At 35.3% G+C, this 26473-nt stretch overlaps 1 protein-coding gene across 4 annotated transcripts; it reads left to right on the plus strand.

Annotated features, from left to right (window-relative positions):
* The first annotated feature begins 1177 nt into the window (after positions 1–1177).
* On the plus strand, positions 1178–26398 carry b4galnt1b (beta-1,4-N-acetyl-galactosaminyl transferase 1b). 4 transcript variants are annotated; one of them, XM_058779135.1, is made up of 14 exons: positions 1178–2185; positions 2291–2808; positions 3213–3325; positions 9480–9608; positions 9852–10074; positions 11849–12025; positions 13118–13224; positions 16033–16070; positions 16163–16343; positions 16458–16556; positions 18128–18315; positions 18402–18542; positions 22734–22971; positions 23188–26398. In XM_058779135.1, exons 5-14 carry the CDS (start codon positions 9860–9862, stop codon positions 23400–23402), a joined length of 1599 nt encoding a protein of 532 aa, XP_058635118.1. In that variant the 5' UTR covers positions 1178–2185; positions 2291–2808; positions 3213–3325; positions 9480–9608; positions 9852–9859; the 3' UTR covers positions 23403–26398. The 4 variants fall into 4 exon arrangements, with proteins under 4 accessions (XP_058635118.1, XP_058635116.1, XP_058635117.1 ...); XM_058779133.1 differs by lacking the exons at positions 1178–2185; positions 2291–2808; positions 3213–3325 and adding an exon at positions 6610–6827 and having other exon boundaries at positions 16437–16556; XM_058779134.1 differs by lacking the exons at positions 1178–2185; positions 2291–2808; positions 3213–3325 and adding an exon at positions 8962–9381 and having other exon boundaries at positions 16437–16556.
* The last annotated feature ends 75 nt before the right edge of the window (positions 26399–26473 follow it).

Raw genomic sequence — 26473 nt, forward strand, 5'->3', positions numbered from 1 at the left:
GCCGTTTACAAAACTTTCCAGATCAAAATTTCGTATGCATTTAATGTGAACAATACTAAATTTCCCCTCATCAACCCCTGCACACCATTTAACAAGCGCATACATGTCTGTCTTCTTCTTGCAGTCGTCGACTGCTCGTCTAAGTTTACTTGGGTGTTGCTATAGTGACAGAACTGGAAATACTGATTGCATTATTTAAAAAAAAAAAATTCTCAATAAGAAAAATGTTAATGTTTTAAAAATCAAAACCAATATGTTATTATTATTATTATTATTATCTTACAATCATTATTTTTCTATTTTAGTTTTAACCATAGACTGTAAAAAATAGGTTTTAACGAGCAGATGGCGTAACGTAATTCACCACGTAAATGCACTCCAAAAAAAGCCAGGTTTAATATAGATGAAGAGATACATTTGATAGTAAATTATATTTTGCAAAGGAATTCTGGAGATTTATGTTTTTTTTTTTTTTTTTTTTTTTAAGAACTGGTTTGATAATTTAAGTGTAGGTAAATTGATTATTCTGACACACTCCATTTCAGAAGGTGCAACCAGACGTTGTTTGCCAACTGCCATACAAAAGATGATACTTAATGTCTGAATACCTCAAACGCCAATATTTAAAATGTATTGTTTTATATCTTATATCTGAATGCCTTGTAATTAAATGCCTATAGTTGGAGATTTTGTGTCTGTATTTTGTGAATACCAAATATAGTATTTTTAATACAATAATGCAGTGTTTTCTTTGTCATTTTTTACAAATACATCCACAAAGTACCACAGCCATATGCCACAGCTTTAAAAATGCATCAGTATCACATGCATGTATGTTTACATACATTTATTAAATATGTGGAAAACAAATATGTATGTCACATATTTATATTTAATGTTGTCCATATATGCGAGAAACCAATACTATTCTGTAATATATGCAGTTATATGGTATCATATATGGATGAAACCAAATATTTTCTTCACATGTTTGGAGACATAAATGTTCATATATGTTGCAGGCATATATTGTGTTCTCAGATAAGTCAAATATATGTATAGATATATGTCATGCTATTTAAAATATAAGTACATATATGGCCATATATTACATTTTTGTATGGGGCGTCTGTGCCATACATTAACACAGAGACACACAGAAGTCATATTTAAACAGACGTTTTGCGGCTTAATATTTACAAATAGGAGTGGGAGTGTGCTCACTTGTGTGTGCGCTTACGTTTGTGTGTGTGCGCGCGTGTGTGTGTGTGTGTGTGCGCGCGAACCGGGGCGGAACTCCGCTGTGCGCGCGATACAGAGAGCGCGACCATGTAACGTAGAGACAGAAATGACTTGCCGATTTCCATTGGGAAGCTTCTTAAAAATTAATTTTCCCTGAAGCAAACCCGGCTGCTTCACAGCTGCATCCGTGTTAGCACGCATACACACAGGTTCGAAGACTCGTTCTCGCCCCCTACAGTGCAATTCGGCTAGGTATACATCCGCGCTAAAATATCAAGGTGAAAGTCATCATAGCTTGCGTAGTATAGACCCAGCTCCCAACCCAACTTTGAGAATAGATTAACGGCGATATTTTTTTTTATCGCCCGATAAGAGTCTCACGTTAACGCAGCACGTTAACGCCGATAGCGGCCCACCACTAATATATATATACATAGATGCCTCATTAGCGACGGTTTCTATGAGCCGTACATATTCTATGTATATATATATATGCATAGAGGTTGTGGATGAGCTCAGGATGGTTGGACACTGCGGTGTATCAGAGGTAAAAAATGATATAAATACTGTTCAGTTTCTCGCACAAACAGATCGTTTCATGTCTTAGGACATCAGTGTATCGTCACGAGCCGCAAGGTTTAATTTGGAATTGTCTGTGCATGTTTTTTTCTCTCTCAAAGATTGTGTGCCCATTGACTGGCATTATAGGACTGACAGACTGCAACGGTTTGAGTTAAAAATCTTTATGTGCATAATAGCGTTTAAACTGTAAAATTCACGGCCATCATGTCATGTTTGTAGCATGTTCCAGTGCCAAATGAACATGGAGGCCTGCACTCTCTACTTCAAAGCAAAGCAGCAGTTATCTGAGGAGAGCTGAGAAAGAGTCCAGGAGACTGCTTGTCAAAGTTTGTGTCAGTCACTTGGTGGAGAAGGGTGACTTGTAAGTATATAAATTCAAAGAAAATATTCGACCACACTGAATTTTACTCAGTGGTGTTTGCGCTGTGAGATAAGTGTTTTAATATTGTACATGCTCTGTTTTCAGTTACCCATCAAGTGCTGAAAAGCTTGTTTTTGTCACTACTTTCACATCTTTGCTGGGTCCACCAAAGGAAAAGGAGATGGATTTGTAAGTAATATGTAATTAATTTCTAAAACCGCCAAATGTGTTTTATTTTTACTCTGAAAGAACATTTTGGTTTTTGCATTCCTTGACTGTTGTCAGTTGGCCTTTACATTTCTCATGATAAACTATCAGTCGACGGTAGCCACTGACTTCCATAGTACTTTTCTTTGCAGCTATGGAAGTCAAAGGCTACTGTCAACTGTCTGATGACCAGCATTCTTTAAAAATATATTTTATGCTTAGCAGAAGAAAGAAACTCATACAGGTTTGGAACAACATGAGGGGGAGTAACAACAACAGTAACAATAACATCATTTTCATTTTTGGGTGAAATATTTATTTTTTAACAGACAATGCAAAAGTTCTGATATTGTTAGTAACACTGTTTTTTTCTTTTTTTATATATATATAAATATATATGGAAGACCAAGCAGATGGTATGTATGTGTGAACTCTTTACTTGCACACATCTCTTATGTATAATTTCTTATAACAAATATTCATTAATATATGACTTGACCTGAAGAAGGACAGATGCAGGTAATTGCACTTGTTGATCTCTGACTGTTTAGGTTTCTTTAGTGCAGATCTATGGAGCCGCTGTAAATAATCACAATGGTACACAAAGTCTTAAAGAAAAAAACACTCTCTTCACTCTTATTAACTTATTTAACATTAAAAATGCATGCATTTAGTGTAAAATGAGAAGGGCTTGGCCTTAAAAAAAACTATTTGCCATCCTGTGCAGCTGGCTTGTCAGTATTGTGGTTATCATAACAGCCCTACTTAGGCTGCACTTAAACATTTATTGTATCTCTAATCCGTTTTCATTCATTTTCAGATGAAAAGTGCTACCCAATGCTGGTTGTTCTGGCATATCTTCTGCCACCTTTGCCTGGAAGTCGCTGCAGTGTTAAATAGGAAATTTCTTTCCTTCAATTTCCTTTTGTACCGGTATGTTTTACATGGACCGTTATTCTTTTAATGATGTCTTGATGCTTTCTAAACTCCTGAAGTGTATTTGTTTTTTCCCTGGTATCTGGTATCTGGTATCTGACATTTTATGTTATAAGTTGATCTTATGTTATGAGAAATGTTGTCTGATAGCCTTGACTGTGTACGATTTTCAATCATCCAAGGTGTAGTTGATGTTGGTAACACTTTTTAATGTATACTGTATTGTAGCGCATTACAAGGCATTTGTGTCATCTAATAATCTAAATTAAGTTTATGAAATTGAGATTTAGAACATTTTTTTGTTCTCCACCCTGACAACATTTGACAAATTAAATGAATTAATAAATTCAATTTATTTCAGTTTTGTAGAATTACAAATGGATGGTAATGCTTATTATTTTAGTCATATTAACACATTAATTAGCAGTTTCTGATAATTTTCAGTTACACATAATGTGTTTAAATGACACATTGTGTGTTAAATTACATTGCACAAGTTGTGTGTTAAGATGGATCACACATCTACTGTGTTAAAATTCTGCACAATGTGTCATTTTTGACATCTCTTTTTGCAGTACTACATTTTTTTTTATTTTTGAGTTAATTCCTTTTGAGAGTTAATTTAATTAATAATCTCATTATTGTAAGCTAATAATCAATCAATCAAACTTTATTACAGACTCAAGGTCCAGATTTAAAAAAGACAGTAGACAACATATACAACCCATAGCCAGGGGCGGATCTAGAAAATAATTTTTAGGGTGGCAAAGGGGTGGCACGGGGTCTATGAGGGGTGGCAACACCAAAGCAAGCCCCCATCCATAGTTTTTGGGGATTGATTGTCTGTCATGCACAGTTGTTCACAAATATTGCATTACCATTAAGTAATCATCTATACTGTTTAAAATGAAAATTTTTCAATATCCATCATGGCACAAAGTCAATACACAATATAAAAAACTTCAACAGGTTCTAAATGTTTCTGAGCTTGTATCACTGAAGAAGACATGCAGTTCTATTAATATTACATAGGCTACTTAGATGGTATGAATCATGTTTTAGTGCAAGTTTAAGAGTAACACTTTTGAATTTTCTAACATTAGAAAGAAATACAATAATATCAAAGCATTGCAACTGGATCAGTTTTGAAAACAATGTTTGATTTTCTGTTATTACCAAAGGTGGGAATGTCTGTAATCACCCAGAACACGCTATAAATAGTCTAGCAACACCCCAACAACTGCAAGAGCCTAGCAACCACCCAGAACATCCTAGCAACACTTTAGCAAACACCTAGAACATCTAACTGACCAAACTATTTATGTTTCTTAAACAAAAATGTAAGACAAGCCAGCATAAATGTGTCTATCAAATGTTTCAATCTAGTTATTACAGGTATTCTTAAATACTTACACACAATTCAAATACACAGATGACTTTCCTGCCCAGTGAAAACTCATGAGATCAATAACACTTAAAAAACTCTTAGGATTAAGGAATTATTATTGCAGCTCAATGTCTATTACAGTATACAACATAAATTAAATTACAGATAATAATAATAATTCAGCAATGAACTTTGGGGAACAGATCATTTTCATTTTACTACTGTAAAGTAATCTTGCAGTAGATGAAAAACACTAGAAAAGTTCAAATACCAAAGATTTGTAAATTAACAAAATAAGTAAATTCAGCATCCACTGTACATTTGGTCAAATTTCATTACAGTATACAGCAGTTTCCTGGTCTCCTGACACAAGACTAGCTATAGGCAGTCATTTCTCAGTTCTGAAAACATGCAGTAGCTACACATAAAAAATGATTACAAATAAAATTTGACAGTCACACGTTTGAAGGTGTACAACATGTAGAATATGTAGAATATGGAAATTTCCATCATCTAATGTACTGGTACTGTACTGTAATTATACTGAGTGTGTAAAACCCATGTATATTATTCATTCAGCTCTCTCCTCTCTCCGTTGTTGGGATGCAGAGATTCTAATTGGTGTAATCAGTTTTGCTACCTAATGTTTAACTTAATCATTGTTAAACTTTTTGAGAAACAAGTCTTTGTTTTGAGAACTGAATTAATGGTTTGGGAAAATGGACCAACTAAAATCAGTTAGCCTATATTATGTTAACAATCGACAAAACGTCGATACAATATTCTTACCTAACTCTGCTATTAGTTTTCGTGATCTGCATCTTCTTATTGATTTCATGTTATTGTTTCGTCCGATATGGCAGAAAGGTCTCTATATCCATGATGAAAGTGGAGCGAGCGGTCGGAGAATCGATCACCAAACAATTACGGGATGAATCTCACTTATCTCAGACACATCCGGACGGGATTAGATTTCTCAGAGGACTTCTGAATAAACCGAGAATCAGTATCTGATTCACGAACAAATGCAAAAACAATTCGTATGGGCCGCGCTTTGTGTTTTCGACTCAAAAAGAACCGGTTCATAAGAGTCATTTGTTAATGAAGCCGACTACACTGGGCGCGCTGCTTGCGCGTGCAACCATCGTGCACAGTTTAGTGAAAGACTTTGTTTGTTTTTTGCCATTTATTTTCGCCGCGGCTGAAAAGTAGCACATGAAGCACTGCTTACATTTATATTTTATTCTGTGATAATTCTGGGGTGGCAGGTGGGGTGGCACAGCTTTTTCTTAGGGTGGCAGTTGCCACCCCGTGCCACCCCGGTAGGTCCGCCCCTGCCATAGCACCTATCACAAACATAAAGAGTTACAGAATACAACAGTACCAGTGTCTCCACAACTAATAAAGTGGACAGATGAAGCGTCAAAATCAAAGTGCAGACTGTCGTGATTTCATGTAAACATGTTTACCTGTGTGTGACGGCCATTTGCCTTTGGCTCTAAACACTGCGATCCAGTATCCCTGTAAAAGTCGTTTGGAGAATGGATAGCAGGCGTCACGTCACATGACAAGATGATGTCTTTCCATTAATAGGTGCATGGTCTATTATTAATGTTATTGATCATATGAATTATGTTGCTTTAGTACGTGGCTGCGGAATGCTTGGATCTGATTGGTTGACTAATGTTCCAAGGTGTGCAAATAATTTTTTTTTTAGACCTATTTCATTGAGTCACATCCAAATAGTAAAGACCTGTGCGAGAAATCTAGTTAATTTCCCCACAAATTTAATGTCCATTCAGATCATTAAGCATTTATAAATCCCCTTCCCCTTGTGTTGAGCTGCCAGGGAGAGCGCCAGCCCCTGCGCGAGATGTGAAGCTGCATCACTCTCTCCACCTCTCTCATATGAGCGCGTTTCAGCTCGCCGCAGCCTTCCATCGCTATTCACAGAGGGGGTAGCCCGACTCCTCTCCGCTCTCCTCCATTCTGTCTCAGAGGTGGATGCCATGCCATTGGATTTTCTGCATTTATCAGCTGTTTGCTTTCACATGAAAAGCGCTCCGGGTGTATTTTAAGGGTAGGATATCCCTCTTGGTGGCGACATTACAGGTAAGATTTATCTGAACGTGTTCGGTCGCTCATCCGCCCTGTTGTTATTAGCACTGATATCATTTTCTCAGTTATTTACGGCACATTTGTTTGTTTCTGCCGCACGATTGAGTGAATATAATTAAATATGCACCGCTAAATTAACTGATCGCCACTCACTCTCTGGTGTTTGAATAGATTAGAAGGGATTTTGTTTCTTAGATACATTTCTAATGGAATTATGGCTCTGCATTGCCTGATGGAATTTTCTGTGCATGATGTGACATATGGCGACAACAGGCCAAGGGCTATGGTGCCTCTCTGTATTGCTGTACAGGCGGCGTTAGTCAGTGGCAATGATGAGTACGCCAGTTATCATGTCCCTTAATGGCTATTGACTATTTGCCAAGGCTTTGAACTGCTTCTGTCTCGAAGGCCAACGGTGCATGCTGTCAGATGTGCGGCCTGTGTGAGGTATATAGTTTACAGTGGGCTGGGAATCACCGCACATTGGCCTTCTGTATAGATAGACTATGCCACATCAGTATGAGGAGGGAAGTCGCATCCATTATGCATTATGGGGAATAATATTTAGATATTTTTACAGTTGTTTTGATACCTTTATCTCAAACGGTGTCAGAGTTTAATGAATTTAAGTAGGTATAGTATATAAAACACAACAAAAATACATTTTCAGTACTGTATATAAAAACAATAAAGGAATATTATGAGAAAACAAGCCTTGTGCATTATGGGGAATAATATTCTGAATATTTTACAGTTGGTTTGATACCTTTATCTCAAACGGTGTCAGAGTTTAATAAATTTAAGTAGGTATAGTATATAAAACACAACAAAAATACATTTTCAGTACTGTATATAAAAACAATAAAGGCATAATCATAAAAACAAGCCTTGTGCATTATGGGGAATAATATTTAGATATTTTTACAGTTGGTTTGATACCTTTATCTGAAACGGTGTCAGAGTTTAATGAATTTAAGTAGGTATGGTATATAAAACACAACAAAAATACATTTTCAGTACTGTATATAAAAACAATAAAAGAATATTATGAGAAGACAAGCCTTGTGCATTATGGGGAATAATATTCTGAATATTTTACAGTTGGTTTGATACCTTTATCTGAAATGGTGTCAGAGTTTAATGAATTGAAGTAGGTATAGTATATAAAACACAACAAAAATACATTTTCAGTACTGTATATAAAAACAATAAAGGAATATTATAAGAAAATAAGCCTTGTGCATTATGGGGAACTATGCATAATGAATTTAAGTAGGTAGAGTATATTAAACATATAAAAAATATGATCAATATGATATGAACAAACGGTGTTGTTGTTTAATGGATTTGTATTATTGCATACATTAAAAGGTGTAAAATTATTATAAAACACATAAAATGCTAATTCCAAAAACAGAGCCTTGTGCAATAACAGGGATGTTTGTTTTTCTGAACATTTTAGTATTAGTTTTATAGTATAATGTAATGTAGTTAAATTTTTTAATTAATTTATATGGTTAATTTTTTATAATTTTTACTTTAATTTTTAATTTATAATTAAAAATTAAGCCTTGTGCAACCTAAAGGGCATATATTTATGTCTATCTGAGTTAGTTACGGCTCAAAACATAACAGGCGTTAAGAGTTTAATTCTTATGAAACCGAATGTCTAATGAATGTCAAACGTAAAACTAATTTTACCGCGTTAGTTGCGCATTGTTTTTTTCCGTTTGTCTTTGAACGTTTTCAATTGTTTTTAACGCCAAAACGTCTAGTTATGTTGATGAATTCTTGTGGACTATTTTCATTTTTTTGTTTTAAATAATTTTATACAGCTGACAGCGACATGATGTTGACTTCTTTTTCAGGGGAAACAACTTTAAGTTGTTGAGTAAAGCCTACCACGTTTACTAAAGTAATTGAAGTCATTTTAAAAATGTATCAAATTATTGAAGTACTGAAAGTACCTTTTCAGTTTACAGAAAGATGTTTTTGTTGTAGAGATAAAGCAAATTAAATTGTGTCTTAAATGTAATTTTACATCCTTGTTATAGCCTACTTTACATTGATTATGATCAGCATGTCCATCCAATACTGCATAAAGATTGTTAGCACTCTCAGCTCATGTGAAGACTATACGCCACAGGAACTGTTGGGTTAACACTCTTGTTTACTTCCTTTAACAGTGAACCCAAGGGAGAAACCCAGTATCTTTGTAAGACTCTTAATACAACCTTTGACATTTGTGTACTACTGATAATACACCATTATGCCATGGTCTGTCTGAATACTGGATTCTGATTGGCCGGCAGGTGTTGATTAAATTCGTTGCACAGGTAGTTCCAGGTCAGTTTAATCACGTTCTATATTAATGCGCTTCCTATAAACATTGGTAACCATAGTAACATACAGTTACAGTTGAATAGTAATACTACGGTGGCCGAGAGAGCTCAACGCGCTGCAACTTTTGTGGGAAAAAAAACCTTTTGTGCAATTGATGTTAAAGGTTCATCCTGGAACCACAATTCCCAATAAAGAACCTTTTTAAGTAAGAGTGTACATTGGACTGTTTTATGTACAGTAATGAATACAGTAAATGAATGCCCTACAACTGACATGACTAAGGTTTTTTTTTTTTTATCTCAGTAGATGGAGAGAGCCCTCCATCAGCCTCCTCAGCTACTGTCAGTCACATCAAGATCGAGCCAATCAGTACCATGGACCTTTAGGAGCAGTAATGGCAACTTGCTGTACCTCTCGCTCTGATTGGATAGAGTGAGTGTATTATGAAGTGTTTGTGGAATTACTATAGTGCTTCCCTCCACGTTGTTATAAAGTGAAGGGAAATCAAATGAAGGCTAATTAGGAAATTGAATTGAAGTTAATGCTTCATTATTTGATTTAAGAGAAAGCTAATTTGTGAAGTTTCACATGAAGAACCCCTATCATTTTTGTACAAATGAATTTAATTACACTGAATGAAGTTTCAACAGTGTTGTGTTTCTGTTTGTGTTGTAGCTTGTAGCATGCGTTCCCTACGTAAGACTGTGCTGTTAGCTCTGGTAGCATCAGTGGTGCTGGTTTTGGCAGTGCTACATTCCTGGCCCACACGGGTCTACAGCACTGTGGATGTCCGGTACAGACCGGGTCCTGGAGCTGAGCGGCTGCTGGAGGAGAGACTTCCTGAACCGGATCCCAGCACTAGCACCATCCCTTACAGAGTGAGGGAAAGTGTGGCCAGGTCAGTTAGTCTTCACAAGCTGATGTTTCATGTTTTTCTATGATACATCGGTTCAAGTAGAGGAAGATGGTCGTAGAACGCCTGCAACTTTTAACAACTACTTATCTCAAACTTTCATGTAATTTTTACTGTTCAAAAATGTGGGACAATTTAAAAAAAATTTTTTAAAAAAATTCTTATGCTCACCAAAGCTGCATTTATTTGATCAAATATATAGTAAAACTGATATAATATTATTACATTTGAAATAACTTTATTCTATTTTAGTATACTTTAAAATGTAGTTTATTTTTGTGATGGCAAAGCAGAATTTTCAGCAGCCATTACTCCCGTTTTCAGTGTCATTAGATCCTTTGGAAACATTATTATTCTATTAATAAACATTAATATCTTAATGTTTTTGTGCAAGCCAAATACATTTTTCAGGATTCTTTTGATGAATAGAAAGTTAAAAAGAACATCATTTTATTTGTATTTATTTATTTTATTTGAAATAGAAACATTTCATAACATTATAAATGTTTTTACTGTAATTTGATCGATTTAATGTAATCCTTGCTGTATACAATAATTCATTTATCTTAAAAAAACTAAAATTTTAATGAACATACTTTTTAAAGTTGTTCAGAAATCTACTACTTATCTCTAAACATCACTTTAAATTCTGTACATGAATTTATTTTGTTAACTCAGAATTGACATGCTGATGTCCTATAAATCTTTTATGTATTTATATATTAGGGGTGGCAGGGTACACAGATATCACGGTTCAGTAAGTACCTTGGTTCGGGGGTCACGGTTCAATACGATTTCGGTACAACAGGGAAAAAAAAAAGAAATCTACTATGCTCTGTTTCTTTTCATTTATTTTGAACAGACAGTAGTGAAAATTTTAAAAAAATCCATCTAGATGTGAAAATACTAAATATTATTACATGTTATATAAAATCTGTTTTGTTTTCATTGTAAGTGTACACAAATCAAAGCAGACCTTTATACAGTGATTATTAATAAGACAATAAGTGTTTAAAGTCGATTCTGCTAGCATAAGGAAACAGTTGAAGTGATCGCGCCGGAGCGCACGCGCACACACACACACACACACAAAACCCATCAGTTCCAGCATTGCTAACTTGACAGTGCAGTTGGTACTTTATCAAAATAAAATACAGTGAGCCAAACATCAGCGCGTGCGCCTCTGTGTCACCGTTGGAACGCGACTGAAGTACAAAGGCTGTAATTTACATAATAAATAATAGTTTAGCATTCAGATACGTTACATCGCAAATATGGAAATATTATGGAATATTTGGATTTGTGCCGAATGAGAGAGGTAGGATACACGAGCACAAAGCCCCATTTCGCAAACAGTTGAGTGCGCAAGCCTTTATACTCCTTTGTCAGTCTATGTGAGAGACGCGTTCAGAATCAGCACATGGTCACTGTCTAGTGGGCTTTGTTTTTAAGTGCGCAACTCATGGCATTCGCTGTTCTTCTTCTGGCGCTGACGGTTATCAAACAGCGTTGCATTGCTGCGGGCGCCCCCTTCTGGATTGGGGGTGATTTGCCTGAATTCGTCGTAAGGCCTCATGCACCGAACCGAGATGTCCGTATCTTGACGGTTCGGTACGAATACATGTACTGTGCCACCCCTATTATATATACATTTGTACACAGAGACTCTCTACTGTCACCTCAGAAGGATGCAAACATTTTCCTTCCAGTCAAAAACCGACAGATTGATCATGTGATAACTCTCCTCCTCTTCTACAAGGCTTTTGGCTCGCAACGGGTGCGTTTGTGAAGGAGAGAGCAGAGGAGTCAACCTACCCTTTGCTCAGCTGTTGTTCCCTAGAGTGTCTGCCCATCCCCTGCACACTGCCTTCCAGGCCTCCCAGCTCCATGAGATGAAGAAACGGCGTGCCAAAGAGTATCAGAGCTTCCAAATGAGGTATATTTAATCAATTTATGCCAGTGCCAATGTTCAGTTGTTTGGTTTATAAATCCATATCCCTAAATCTGCATATTCTGGTTAGGTATGTTTTGAAGCATGGTAGCAGTGGTTTGAACTGGTTTAATCTGGTCCTTAGTTGGTCATGAGCTGGTTTAAGCTGGTTCTTAGCTGGTTTAAGATGGTCATGTGCTGGTCCAAAGCAACTAGCTCCTGCTCAGGACCAGGGACGAGTATCGTTTACATTTTATTGATATCGATACCGATACTACTTATCGATGCTGGTACTTATCTATACTGTTACTTTTCTCTCTCAATAGCTTCTTACACAAAGCACAAGCCTGATTTTGTGAGCTGTATTTGAGGCGGTCTTATGTGTGTGCCCTTTGAGTGTGTATGAGCACACAGTCTCTAGGAGAGCATGCGAGTGCTGAATGGTTAAACGATGGGTATCAACTCTGATAATTCCTGTGTGAACTGTGCAGTGTGTAGCTTGCTTATAGTGCAGACGCAATGTGGCGGTTTGAAGCCATTTGCACATTTTGAGAGGGAACATTTTGCAAATTTTGTGAAATTACATCTAACAGAAAGTTTTCAAATTACTTTGTAAGCTATTTAATGAAGAAATATGAATTTTACCTCATCTTTAGCATTATAATTATTTTACCTGTGCTGGACAGAGATTGAGACAGTGTCGCTTTGTGTCATGCCAAACCTCTCACGGCAGGCGCGTCGTCAGTTTGAGATTGGTTTATGAGATCAGCTGCTATTTCACCATTAACACCTAAGTATACAGAGATAAAACAACGCAAGTATTGATAACCGTATCGTTTGACCTGAAGCTTATCAGAAATCCGGTATTGACCAGTATCCTGCTCAGGACCAGTTTAAACCAGCTCATGACCAACTAAGGACCAGGTTAAACCAGCTCACACCAGCTACCATGCTTCAAAACATATCTAACCAGCATATGTTGTTTTTTTTCAACGGGATAAAAGTTATGAAATGAATTCTGCAGAGAATTTCTGATCTTGAAAACAGTCTTTTTATGGTTTTAGTTTTAGTTAACGATAGTAACCCTGGTGTGTATAGGTCGCAGACCCCTGCTGATCTGCTGATTGTAGCTGAAGCTAACAACCCTTTGCAGTACCCAACACAGGGTGTGGAGGTTCGGCCACTTAAAACTATCCTTATACCAGGTATTACACTTTTTGTTCCTAGGAAGATTAATGTATTGCCATATGACTGAAGAACTGTGATGAGACTAAGCAGTATAATAATAAATCTTCAATCTAATGTAATGAATATTACGGTCAATATTCGATACTACTAATATCTCAATATGAAGTCCACGGTACAATATTTATTGTGATATTTAAAAAATAAAATAAAAAAATATATATGAAGACTTGGGAAAAAAAGAACATTTTGTACATTTTCAAGTTAAATTATTCTGTCTAATGCACTTTGAGAGTTAAAAATTAAGAGTTCCAACCCATGTTCTTAACTAAGAAAACTTAAGTCAGAAAAAAGGCAGTGAATTGACTTGTACCTGAACTTTAAAGGGGACTCAACCCTCTTTTTATTTGTGATATACTTTATTTATTTGCGGTCTCAGTCTAAATTACATTCACACTGGTGTTTTAGTAAAACAAACAAATTTGAATATAAAATAAAATAAAATAAAAGATTTCTTTACATAATGTATGTGTGTGTTCTGTGTATATTTATTATGTATATATAAATACACACACACATGCATTTATATATTTAAGGAAATTGTTATATTTCTATATTAAATATATTTATATTTAATATAAATATAAATATATACATGTAAATATTTTCAAAATATATTCTGTATGTGAGTACATAATAAATATACACAGTACACACACATACTGTATATTATGTAAAGAAAATCTTTTATTTTGGATGCGATTAATCGTGATTAATCGTTTGACAGCACTAGAATATAATAATAATAATAATAATAATAACAACAATTTTATATTATTGTTATTTCTATGACAAGAATAGCCAAATATTGTAAAATAATTGCATTGTAAAATAAATTAAAATGAATATTTCATAGGTATATTATTTTTGCTTTACACTACAGTAGGGAAATTACTTATTTTCTAATTTCTACACTTTAAAGAGATACTTTGAATTTGGACTGCATTTAAACCGCTAGCTGTCAGCAATTCATACTGTACTTTTAAGCTTTTATTTTGACGGAAATGGCAGTAGAGCTTTAATTTTGAAGGAAAACTCCAGTTTCAGTGAAAACAGTAACGCGTCTCACTACAAATTTAGTGAAATGCTGTAATCATCTGCCGCAGAAGTAAAGCATAACTGGTGGATGTTGTGTTCCCAAACGTGTGCTAAACTCACAGCACATGCAATAAACAAGTTCACTGCATTTATTCATTGTGAACGGAGCCATTCTGAGGCGCAGAAATCACGGGATCACGAGCTGATCGTCTGAACGAATTGTGCACTTCACTTTGAAACATGCAGTGAAAACACTTAACTTGATGAAGGGATTAAGCCATATTGTGCTTTCAGTTATATTTCATTTGACAAATACTGTGCCAAACCATAATGGCCCAAAACACAACTTTAAAGACCTGTTTTGTTAGAATAAAAAGTTTAAATATATTTTAAAAACTACACTTTTTGCCCAGAACACCTATCGTTTCGTATCTTCATGTGACCACGATGATATTGAGACAGTTTTGCTATCACAATAACATGATATTGATAATTCCGTTACATCCCTAGATACTACATTTTTTTTTTCGCAAAACAGGCTAATTTAAAATACATTACTGTGGCTACATTTCCGCAAAACCTGAAATACGTTGCTCCGGGTCCATTTCGCTGTCTTTTTCAGACAACACATCAACAAGAGGCACTATAAGCTATATCAGTTTTCTCCATTGCAGATGCAGGATTATTCAACTGTTTATTGTTTATAAATGAAAGCACATTATTAAATTACTGAATGGACTGTGACTGTAATAGAAGGAAGTTGAGTGCATTTAATTTAGTTATAGAGGCTGGACAGTGACAATACATGCAGGTCTGGATTCTAGGCACTTGTCTATCAAAAGAACCAAAACTCCAAAAGACATTGATCAACAAATATAAAAAACAAAAGTCAAAATTAAATTACATTTTATTATCAAAGGAATATCAATTATTAACGAATTATTATAGTGCTGACACACACGCACAGAAACTTGTTGTTAATGCTGCCTTGCAACTTTATCTAAATATTTTCGCAGCTGAAAAGCTACATGCTATTTTAATGTAGCTGTTTTTGAAGCAGTTAAACTTTCAGTTTTGCTATTAGTAGAGACGCAATAGCCGAACACTGTTGAGAGACGCAAAGGCTCAGGTAATTCACATACATTCTAATAACTAATAAATACTAATACTAAACACATTTCTAATAAGTGCATTAGCCTATTCTGCATATCAATTGCTCAAGCCTCTGTTATTAACTCTAAAATGATGTTTTATATTTAGCAACAGGGGGTTTAGGATTAGATAAATTAGCCTTACACACAAGAGTGTTTTAAGGACAAAAACGTGACAAATGTCTTGAAATAAAATGCGAACAATCTCTTTGAGTTGTGGTAACCGTAGTATAAGCGGTATAATTGACTCCGGGCCATTCAATTATTAGAAAAATAGTGCATAATGGTAATGCAGTGACGACGCTGGAGTCACTTATTGCTAACTTAATTAAACAGTCTTTCTCCTTTCTCAAATGAGTGAAGAACTACATTTGATCTGAAATGACTGAATGCAAGCAGAATGACTTTGTACTTCTTGTGAACACTGCAATGGTTTCCCTGGATTACAGTTTAGTTTTGTTTGCTGTTTTGGGATGTTAATATTATAAATTAATAGGGAAGGGGAGCCCCAAAATTTATTTTTCCTGTCACAATAAGAGGTAAATCCGGCCCTGAATACATGGCTGTAATGTGTTTCAGGTTTGGCCTTAAAAGAGCTGCCCCGAGATGTATATACTGTAAGTGATATTATGAATAATTTATGTCTATTTCCTGTGCTTTTGTGTTGTGGATGCTTCCTGAACACTATGTTTTTCATCTTTCTCTGTAGCTGAACTTTTCAGCATCGCTGGGCACATTTAATGTGGCAGCAGAAGTGGAGGGGGTAAAGGTGAGGGGGGATGGCGAGATGCACATGACCCTGAGCAGTACCATTTTGTCCAGTCTGAATCGACAGCTTCAGTTTATCACATATACTAACACCCTGTTCCACCCCAGCACAGCTGACACAGGTATGCAGCTTCTGGGTAATTCTTGTAAAAAAAAATAACTTCCCAAATGTACATGTAAACTCAGGACCGGATAATCTTTATTTTGATATGTAGTTTTATGTGCTTGTGATTCAGTGCAGTTAGACACAGAAGGACATCAAGCTCTTTTTACCATCAAGATCCGTCATGGAGTAACACCGAAACTCTACAACACAGGATCTGATGCAGATAAAGGTAAATACATCATTGCTGTTATAGTAAACTAAAACTAAAACTGTTAAAATAGCTATTGTTAATTGAAATAGAGCTGAAATAAAATAAAATAAAATATAATTATTAGATGGAAAAAAATGGAAATTAGAAATGCGCCCTGAATAAATAAGAATTATGAAATAAAAATAGAAATACAATATTTTTAAAAATATAATATTTTTTTGAATAATATATAATAGTGTAGCATCGACTCGATGGTGATTGGGAGTTCCTTCCCAGGTAGAAAGTGAAAAAGAGCTAAGAAAGAGATCTGCTGAGATCCGAGGATCTTTGGTTGAATGGAAAGTCAAGGCCGCAAGGCCTGGGGCAAAACTTAAGGGTTGCTGAGGAGCTCACATCCTCCTCATCCTTGTAGGATCTAAAAGAACCGCAGACTGGAGGCGATGTAAGAGCTTTATCTGATATAGAGGTCACACCTCCGGGGTGTCAAAGAGCCAATGGTGTCTTGAACTTTTGGAGGGAAAGTTTGCGACTTTTTGTCTCTGAACATGGTAATTTGCATATGTAATTCGCCTGGGATTAATGCACAAACTACTAAAGATTCTTAGGACACTAATATGTTGCATAGGTATCAACATGTAATATTCACTCTCAATTAGATCATCCGAAGACGAATTGATAGAGACCAAACATGGTATAAGTGAGGTGATATTAACTAGTGATCTATCATAAGCATGCATAAAACAGTATACAATACACAAGAACAGTAATAATATACACAATGACCTGAAGGATTTTATGGGCATTATGTGTCTTTCTTGAGGGGAAATGAAGTGAGTGTTGCTCTGCCCGCATTCCTTTGAGCAATAAAACTAGTTTTATCAGATTGGTTGCCATGGAACCGGGGGCCTGGAGTCATTCACAGACATACTGGCATGCAGTATGTGTATTGGGTGAGGGGTCTGTGACTATTTGTTAATCTAATATTTGTTAAATCTAATGAAAAATTGTGTGTCTGATTGGTCCAAATGCTACAATAGTATATAAGTAATACTAAAATAACCTGTGCAAATATGATTTGAGATGCAGAATCAGACCCCACAGTTCAAATTTGGTTAATCAGTTAAACTATAGTAAGATTTTTGCTTGTTATTTTTATTTTAAATGAATACTTTTATTTAGCAAGGAAGCAATAAATTCATTAAAAGTGACAGTAAAGACATTTATATTGTTGCAAAAAAATATAAACATAAATTAATTGAAAGTGGCAAAATGATACTAAAGAATATTCTACACTAAGAATGTACTTATAATGCAAGCCAAGAGAATTACATATTACATCAGCCACCAGTTATCATCAGATTACAGAAAGTGGTTCGTACCGCTGTCTAACACTCAATAATGTAGTATGCTATTGTTTGCTGCTACAGTTAAATTTATTCTTTGTATATTAGATGTCAGCAGATTTACACCTGCTCATGGCAAAACAATGTTTCACTCTGTGATTTTAGTGTTATTTGTTATTAATATAGCAAGGAAACCAAAGCCACATGATTCCATTTACATTTGCCTTTCTTTTTGTCCAATTTCAGAGTACAACATCAGCGCTCTCGTGACCATAGCAACTAAAACCTTCCTGCGCTATGACAAGCTCCAAGATTTAATTGACAGCATACGACAGTACTATCCAACAGTTACAATAGTGATAGCAGATGACAGTGAACACCCAAAAACAGTATCAGGCCCTTATATCGAACATTACATCATGCCCTTTGGAAAGGTGGGTCACTTCATTGAGATTGACACATTTCTGTCTGTTTTTACATGCAGTATGATGGGATCTGAATATGTATGTCTGTGTCTCAGGGCTGGTTTGCTGGTCGTAACCTGGCCGTGTCACAGGTCACTACCAAATATGTGCTGTGGGTGGATGATGACTTTATCTTTACTGCCAACACAAAGCTGGAGAAGCTGGTGGATGTGCTGGAGAAAACCACACTTGACCTGGTGAGAAAATAAATGTACAGTAGCATGATATGTAGAGTATGTGACAACTCTCATTAATGCAAGGGTTTTCTTAAGCACTGTGAATATTGTCTATCAAATAAAGACAAAACAACCAATACACTTTTATTCAATTCAGTCTTAGGTAGTGAAGAGTCATTGCAGAGATATTGTATGTGTTGAGTGGATCAGGTGCACATCAAAAGCTTAAAAACCCCTTGAGGACTTTTTCCATTGCACAGGAAGCAAAGTGTTTCTTCAGGTCCCTCTTGTGGTAAGGAACTTACACCTTAGGAACCGTCACAGTCCCCAGTTAAACCTTTGATCAAAAAGGAGCCGTCCCACCCTCATGATATGCACAACAACAGGCTCAGTCTCTGTTAATTAAAAATCTCAAGTGGTAGAGGAGTTAGACATCATGTTATTCTTTAACAATGCTTTTAGAAAAACTAATCTCTTTTTACTGTATGTCCAGTGGCAGCAAAATATAATTGTGCATCTGCATCACACTTAAAGTATACGAACGATACTGTTTCATGTAACAAAATATCAACCAAGTGGCATTTATATAAGGAAGCATAGCACAAAGATTGTTTAAAAATATATTTGCCTGCTTTCTGGTTGTTTGTGGATTATGTTCATCAGTAATCTGCGGTTATTGAACTGAAAAGGTTAGTTCTATGGCTGGGCGATAAACAATATCATATTGAGATCACAACAAAATTTATGTTGATAATGATGATGAACTGTGAACAGTTTTACTCTATGTAGATTACCAGCCACTCAGTTGCGACTACAGCCAGTCAGTTCATGTTGCTAATAAATCGAATTACATTATAGTCAAATACATGACGCTAGCGGTGTTTCAGCATCTCATACCTCAGATTATGAGGACATGAACACATGATTTCCAGAACTGTTCTGAGTCACTTCACAAGCTTTTTACTGTTTCATTTGAGAAAAACTACTGTCAAATACAAACTGAAACTCAAAAATCTTCACGACAACCTACCAAAAATGAAAGTGCAGTTTAACTTGAAGAAATTATGACAAATATATTACTATCATGTACTAAAATATAATTATTAAAGCAACATTAATAATATGAACATTTTTTTAAATATCATACAACCAAGATATTTTCATCCATGTTTTCATTTATACAGTTCTGTTGTGCAGCATCTTAGGTAGCTACTCTGTGAAGTTTAATTGTGAACAAACAAGTTAGGGTTTATATTTATTCTCAAGATCTAACGAACATGTGGAAAGCATTTCCTTCCCCATTAATGGTAAATGAATAGTAAAATATCATGATAAATATCTATATCAGGGATGTCAAACACACATACCTGTAACTTTCTAGTGATATTGAAGACATTGATTAGCTTCTTCAGGTGTGTTTGATTAGGGTTGGAGCCAATGTTCCCTCTAATTTTTTTTTTCTTGCTGAGCAAAACTTTTCTCTATTGGGCGGACATTTAGGCCACCTGAGCAAAAACATTCTTTATACCAGACCTGTACAGTGCACACACAAAAAAGTGTGTAGATTTTAATTTTAATGTGCTATTTATATTTGATTGACCCGTGATGTAACTAAATGATGTACATTTTAGGTTACCTGAGAAAACATTTTTACAGTACAATACACTGCCATTCAAAAGTTTGGGATCAGTAAAGTTTTTAAAGACGTTTCTTAGACTCATCAAGGCTGTATTTTTTGCTAAAAAATACTGAATATTATTTCACAAAATAATATTGTGAAATATTATTGCAATTTAAAATAAAAGTTCTTGGTAACACTTTACAATAAGGTTCATTAGTTAACAACATTAGTAAACATGAACTAAGAATGAACAATACATCTACAACATTTATTAATCTTAGTTAATGTTAATTTCAGCATTTACTAATGCATTATTAAAATCACAAGTTGTGCTTGTTAACATTAGTTAATGCACTGTGAACTAACATGAATAAACAATGAACATGAATTATTTCCATTAACTAACATTAACAAAGATTAATAAATACTGTAATAAATGCATTGTTCATGTTAGTTAATACATTAACTAATGTTAACAAATGACATCACATTGTAAAGTGTTACCATGTTTTCTATTTTAATATACTTTGAAATATAATTTATTCCTGTGAAGAAAAGCTGAATTTTCATTGTCACATGATCCTTCAGAAATCATTCTAATATGCTGATTTATAATCAATGTTGGAAAAAGTTGCGCTGCTTAATATTTTTTTGGGACCTGTAATATTTTTCAGGATTCTTTGAGAAATAAAAAGTTAAAAAGAACAGTCTTTATTCAAAATAGAAATTTTGTGTTGCAATATTCAGAAGTTTGGGGTCAGTACATTTTTTTCTTTCTTATTTATTTATTTTTTTTCATTAATACTTTTATTCAGCAAGGATGTGTTAAATGGATAAAAAGTGATAGTAAAGACATATATTGTTAGAAAATATTTATATTTTTAATTAATGCTGTTCTTTTTAACTTTTTATTAGCCTAATCAAAGAAAAAAGGTTCCAAAAATAATGAGCAGCACAACAGTTTCAACACTGATAATAAATCAGCATATTAAAATGATTTCTGAAGGATAATGTGACACTGAAGACTGGAGTTATGATGCTGAAAATTCAGCTTTGCTTGAAAACCAAATAGAAAACCAATATTAGAAATTGCAATAGCCTAAGAGTTCACAATATTACTGTTTTGTTTTCTGTATTTTGATCAAACAAATACAGCCTTGATGAGCATTAAGTGACTCCATAAAAAAACAAAAAAAACAAGGTCAATTATTTATTAGGTTTATAATATAGAGCTATATAATATAATATAATATCAAAACAATGAGCATTTAAACTTATAGAAGAAAATAGAAAGCAAACTGAAGCATTTAAACAGAGATCTGGAGTTAAATATTAAAAAAACAAACGTGAATTCTTCTATAGCTTTCTAAACATCCCTATGAAGTACAGTTTGCACAATACACCTGTGTGTGACTGTAAATGTCTCAGAGTTTTGTTACCGTTCTGTGCCCATCTTCTGCTATTTCCAGCACTTAATCAAGCCACTCTTCTTTAATACATGAGGACGTTTTATTTCACGTCACTGCGTTTGCATTGTCTCTCGATTTGAGCTCTTTCGTCCGCAACCATTGAAGTATTCAGTTTCTACAGCGACTCATTTGGTGCACATCATTTTCTTTCTATGAAACCTGTAAACCGCATTCACCGGTTCTAACTCTATAGCGGCACCAGCTCTATAGCGGTTTACATTGCAATTCTTTCGTTTTTACTAGAATACAATCAAATGGCTTTCCCAACTCATTTTTGCATGTGCGCAGAACATTCTTTCTCTGCGCGGCCGTGGTGGAAGAAATTATATACTTTATTATAATGAAAATACATGAGAAGGCTTGAAGAACTCAGATAAACCATACACTGTAAAAACAAATCTGTAAAATATACGGTAAAAACAAATTTTACCGTAAAAAATATGGTAGTAATGTTTTAGTTTTTACGGTTTTAACTTAAATTTACGGTTAAATACCGTAATTTCATTAACTGATATAATGTTAATATACCAGCTTACTGAAGTACTGAAATCTGTTTTGTACCCTTGTAATACACTGATAACCACCAATTACAGATCTTCCTTCTGATTGAGCAGTATTTACTACTGAAACAGGCTTTGGGAGACCTTCCTACTCTCTGTCTCTGGCACTGATTGCTGTGGAATTCAAACAGAGGAAACAATTGTTCAAATCTGCTGAGGTCAAAAATGGAAGATATTTTTACAACAACATGTTTCTTTGTGTTTGAATTTTGTTAAATGTTTAGTACCCTGATTACAGAGAAAGAGTTTTGAATGGTAAAGGTATGGTAAATTTGAAAGAGTACAATAAATGCAGTTTGCCTGACATTTTTCTTTAGGCAGCGGCAGATCTAGGGCAGATTATTGTTCTGAAATGGGTAGCTATGTGACCTTTCCAGTGAACGAGTCTTCTGTGCTCACAGTCACCCAGCTTTAGTCATGCTTTAGAGACGGAGACAAGCACATCTGCTTTTATGAAGAGAAAGAGACAAAAATTGATGAAAGGTGTTCTTTTGGAAGGGATACCTCCAGTTCAATTTATCATCCCTGCGTTGTTCTTAGTGTTTGGCTGCTGTGTGTTTAGGTTGGAGGAGCAGTGCGTGAAGCCACAGGCTACACTGCCACCTACAGGCAGACGATTTCAATTGAAGCTGGAGAGGAAGACGGGGACTGTCTGCACATGCGGAGAGGCTTCCATCACATCATCCAGGGATTTCCTCACTGTGTTGTCACTGATGGAGTCATCAATTTCTTTCTTGCCAGGACAGATAAAGTGCAGCAGGTGGGCTTTGACCCCCGACTAGCCCGTGTTGCGCATTTGGGTGAGTCCAAATACAAAAGTATGGTGATTCCTGGATTGTGCTGTATTTTGCAGCAAAATTTCCCAAGAACTCATTAGTTGCACCGATATTACATTCTGAGGCAAGATACCGATATGCTGATAATTACTTTGTGTTATGCTGCTAATTATGTTATGGCCTGTATTAAAACTATACTACTTTATCTAAATTTAGGCAAAACATTATTTTGTTTTACAGAGTTTTTTATTGATGGGCTCGGCTCCCTGCATGTTGGGTCTTGTGATGATGTCATCGTGAACCACGCCACCAAGATCAAGCTGCCGTGGGGCCAGTCGGAAAGCGACAAAACTTATGCGAAGTTCCGTTACCCTCCTGCTTCATCCGACGCGGCACACACCAAAAATGGCCTCTTGTACTTCAAAAACCGCTTCCAGTGTCTAACACACAACTGAACACTCCCTGACTATGCCTTCTTCCCTCTCTCTCATCCTCCCTCAAACGAACACTCTCTCCCTGAGTAGCTAAAGGGGCCTGTGAAGACACTGGAAATGTGCTGTGGATGTACTGTATATGGTCCCATGTGAGTATGGGGGAGTTCAAATAGGCTTCTTCTTTTGGAAAGGGTCATAATGTGATCAAACATGACTGACGGATGAGATGCGCAGTGATGGCTGATTAAGATTTTTTTGATACCTGAAGATGTCGTATTTTTGTGTCTCCTTTCTTTAGCTTTATTTTTGTTCAGAAGAATTCTTTAGATACAGATCAAACCATTTCGTAAATTATGTACAGCCGTCGTCTTCTCCTCAGCCAATCATGTTTCAGTATCACATTTAAAGGGATAGTGAGACCAAAAATGGATTCTGTCATCATTTACTCACGCGGATGTTGTTTCAGACTTAAGGAGATGTTCAAGCTCCTTAAATTATGACAGAATTGTCATTTTTGAGTGAACTAGTCCTTTAACTGATGAGAATGCAGAATGAAGAGAAGACTGCAGAGGTAAACATTTTTAACTATGACTTTTAGAATTTTTAAATCCAGTTAAAGGGAGGCACCTTCTTTGGGACATTCACATGGAATGTCACATCAGCTCCCTGCCTGGCATTAATCGTGTGTGTACTTGTGTATGTTTGTCTGGGTGCGTTTTATTGAGGGTCAACTCTCTGTACGTTTGCACTAAAACAAATGGACTTCAATTGGAGAGACCCGACCCTCAGTGTCACTAAAAGAAAGAACAGACTGAACATCATTAGCAAGCTAAAACCACAGACAATCCAACACATCACTTTCATTCTCTCTCTTTCCCCCTCACATACACACTCTGACAGATTTCTCAGTGAGAGGTGAAGGGGTGATTCATTGTACATCAGTAAAATCTGAATTTGATATTTTTTTCTGTTCTAAAGAGTGACTGTGCCAAAGGCTTAATCACTGTCCTGGTATGACTTGTTTGTTTGTACTTTTTTTTATTTTATTTTATTTTATTTTTTTTATTTCCTTTATTCTGGGGTCTTTCTAAGATTGTGTCCTACTGTACTGAAGCATGCAGCCTGGTTTCAATTGCAGCCAGATGTGAAGCAGCAATGTCCAATGCTGCCTTTAAATAAATTTTTAGTTAGCAGTCACACATCATAAGCATATATTCCAAAGGCAGTTACTGTAAAGGCTTTATTTATTTATTTGAGCTGGATTTCATCCAAAGCTAGTTTTTTTTTTTTTCAGTCCAGTGGCTGAGATATGGCTGAGATAACTAACCTTACTAAATTTAAAAAAAGCAACATTAATAGACTTTTCAGAGTAGATGGCACAGATGTGCAAAAAACAAAAAATATTATCAAATAAAATGTTTAATGAAATGTTAGGCTATATTTACAGCATCAGTTAAAAATATGGACACACCTGATACTTTATTCATTCTAATTATTTCTCACATATTACAATACATTTTGTGATGAAAATGTCAAATCTAAAAAAAAAAATCTAAATTAAATTTTATATTCTAGCTTCTTTAAAGTAGTCAAACTCTGCCCAGTAATCCATTAAAAACTTTTAAGAAATTAGGTTTTTAAAGACATTCATAAACAGACACTATGTATATTTCTCAACAGAAATTGACCTTTAAGATCAAACAGTAATGCTAAACAATTTAAATGTGTTCAAACCTTGAATTGTACTCTATATTTGATAGAAATAAATAATTAAAAAAAAACCTGGACTGTATGCAGCCACCTTCTGTAGAGTAAAAGCACGTAAGATGCCAATGTAATTGCTGTCTAATCCAATTTACAGTACAGCATCCTCGTGCATAATTTTAGTTATGTTTGCATATTGTTTGATTTATGTGTGTGTGTGTGTGTGTGTGTGTGAGAGAGAGATATAAGTGTTTTTTTAAACTACATCAAGTGGGCTTTACATTGTCGCTCATGAACAGCATGAGGCCCTAATGACTGTTTGCTGCATTATCCATTGAACCACACATTCTGTTATAATGTTCAACATTATGGCCTTGTCAAAGTGTGTGCGAGTATGCAATAGTTTTCCCCTACCTTTCTGTTACATCCTGTCTAAAAACAGTGCCATACAGGAGTAAATAATTGTAAGATTGTCCAGCAAGCCTTAAAAGAGGTCAAGCAAGTGAAAGAACACAGTATGAAAAAAAACTAGAGGTTCAGTATAAAAATCACAGGTTAAATATAACAAGCAATGGTGTAAAACGGAATTGAAAACTAACTCTTGTGCACTTGTTTTGTATCTTGAATGCCATATGATGCCCCTCAAAACAGAAAAAAGGTATAAAATCCTTTTAAATTGTTCTTTATCACTCTCTACCAGTCACTGAGCTTGTTTCAGTCCTGAAAAAGACAAGTGAAGGATGCAGTCCTGCAAAACTAAGTATAGAGCTGCTATGATTCTGTTTGGAGAATGCATCCATTTATCTGCCCTGCATATTCAGGTGTAAGCATGAGCGCAAGGTCAAAAAGGAGCATGTAAAAGCATTGGTGTAAGCCTACTTGACTCTTATGGTTAGTTTCAGGTGAGATTAATATGATGGGGGCTTGAACAGATATAGGAAGCTGAATATCTGATTTTCTGGCTGCGTATTAAATGATGAGATTGACTTTTTGATGATACTATTTCTCAAAAACCTCCCTGCTTCCTCCTTACTTCACTGCAATGATTCTGTCTCCTCATCTTTGGGTTTCTCACTGTGTCTGCATGACTCCTAATTTCTGTTGGTGTTTTTTTTCGTATCTCCACCAGTAGGTAGCTTATTCTCTGACCATCAAAAAAGTGTGGCTGCCTATTGATCATTTTTTAAAAGAACATAATGTAGTATGCAAAAGTCCCTTAAATATAAAAGGGAAAAAAAAAAAATTCCTTTTTGTAAATGTAAGAAAACGCATTTGTTGTCGAATGGAATGAGATAAAGGCTTTGGTGATAACATTTTGTAGCATGTCTTCTGTTTTCCTGAAAAACTAAGTAAATCTGGTTATAGAATATAGACAGAGATGTCTGGGA

This window comes from Onychostoma macrolepis, chromosome 06 (genome assembly GCF_012432095.1).
Source record: "Onychostoma macrolepis isolate SWU-2019 chromosome 06, ASM1243209v1, whole genome shotgun sequence".
Taxonomy (NCBI): domain Eukaryota; kingdom Metazoa; phylum Chordata; class Actinopteri; order Cypriniformes; family Cyprinidae; genus Onychostoma; species Onychostoma macrolepis.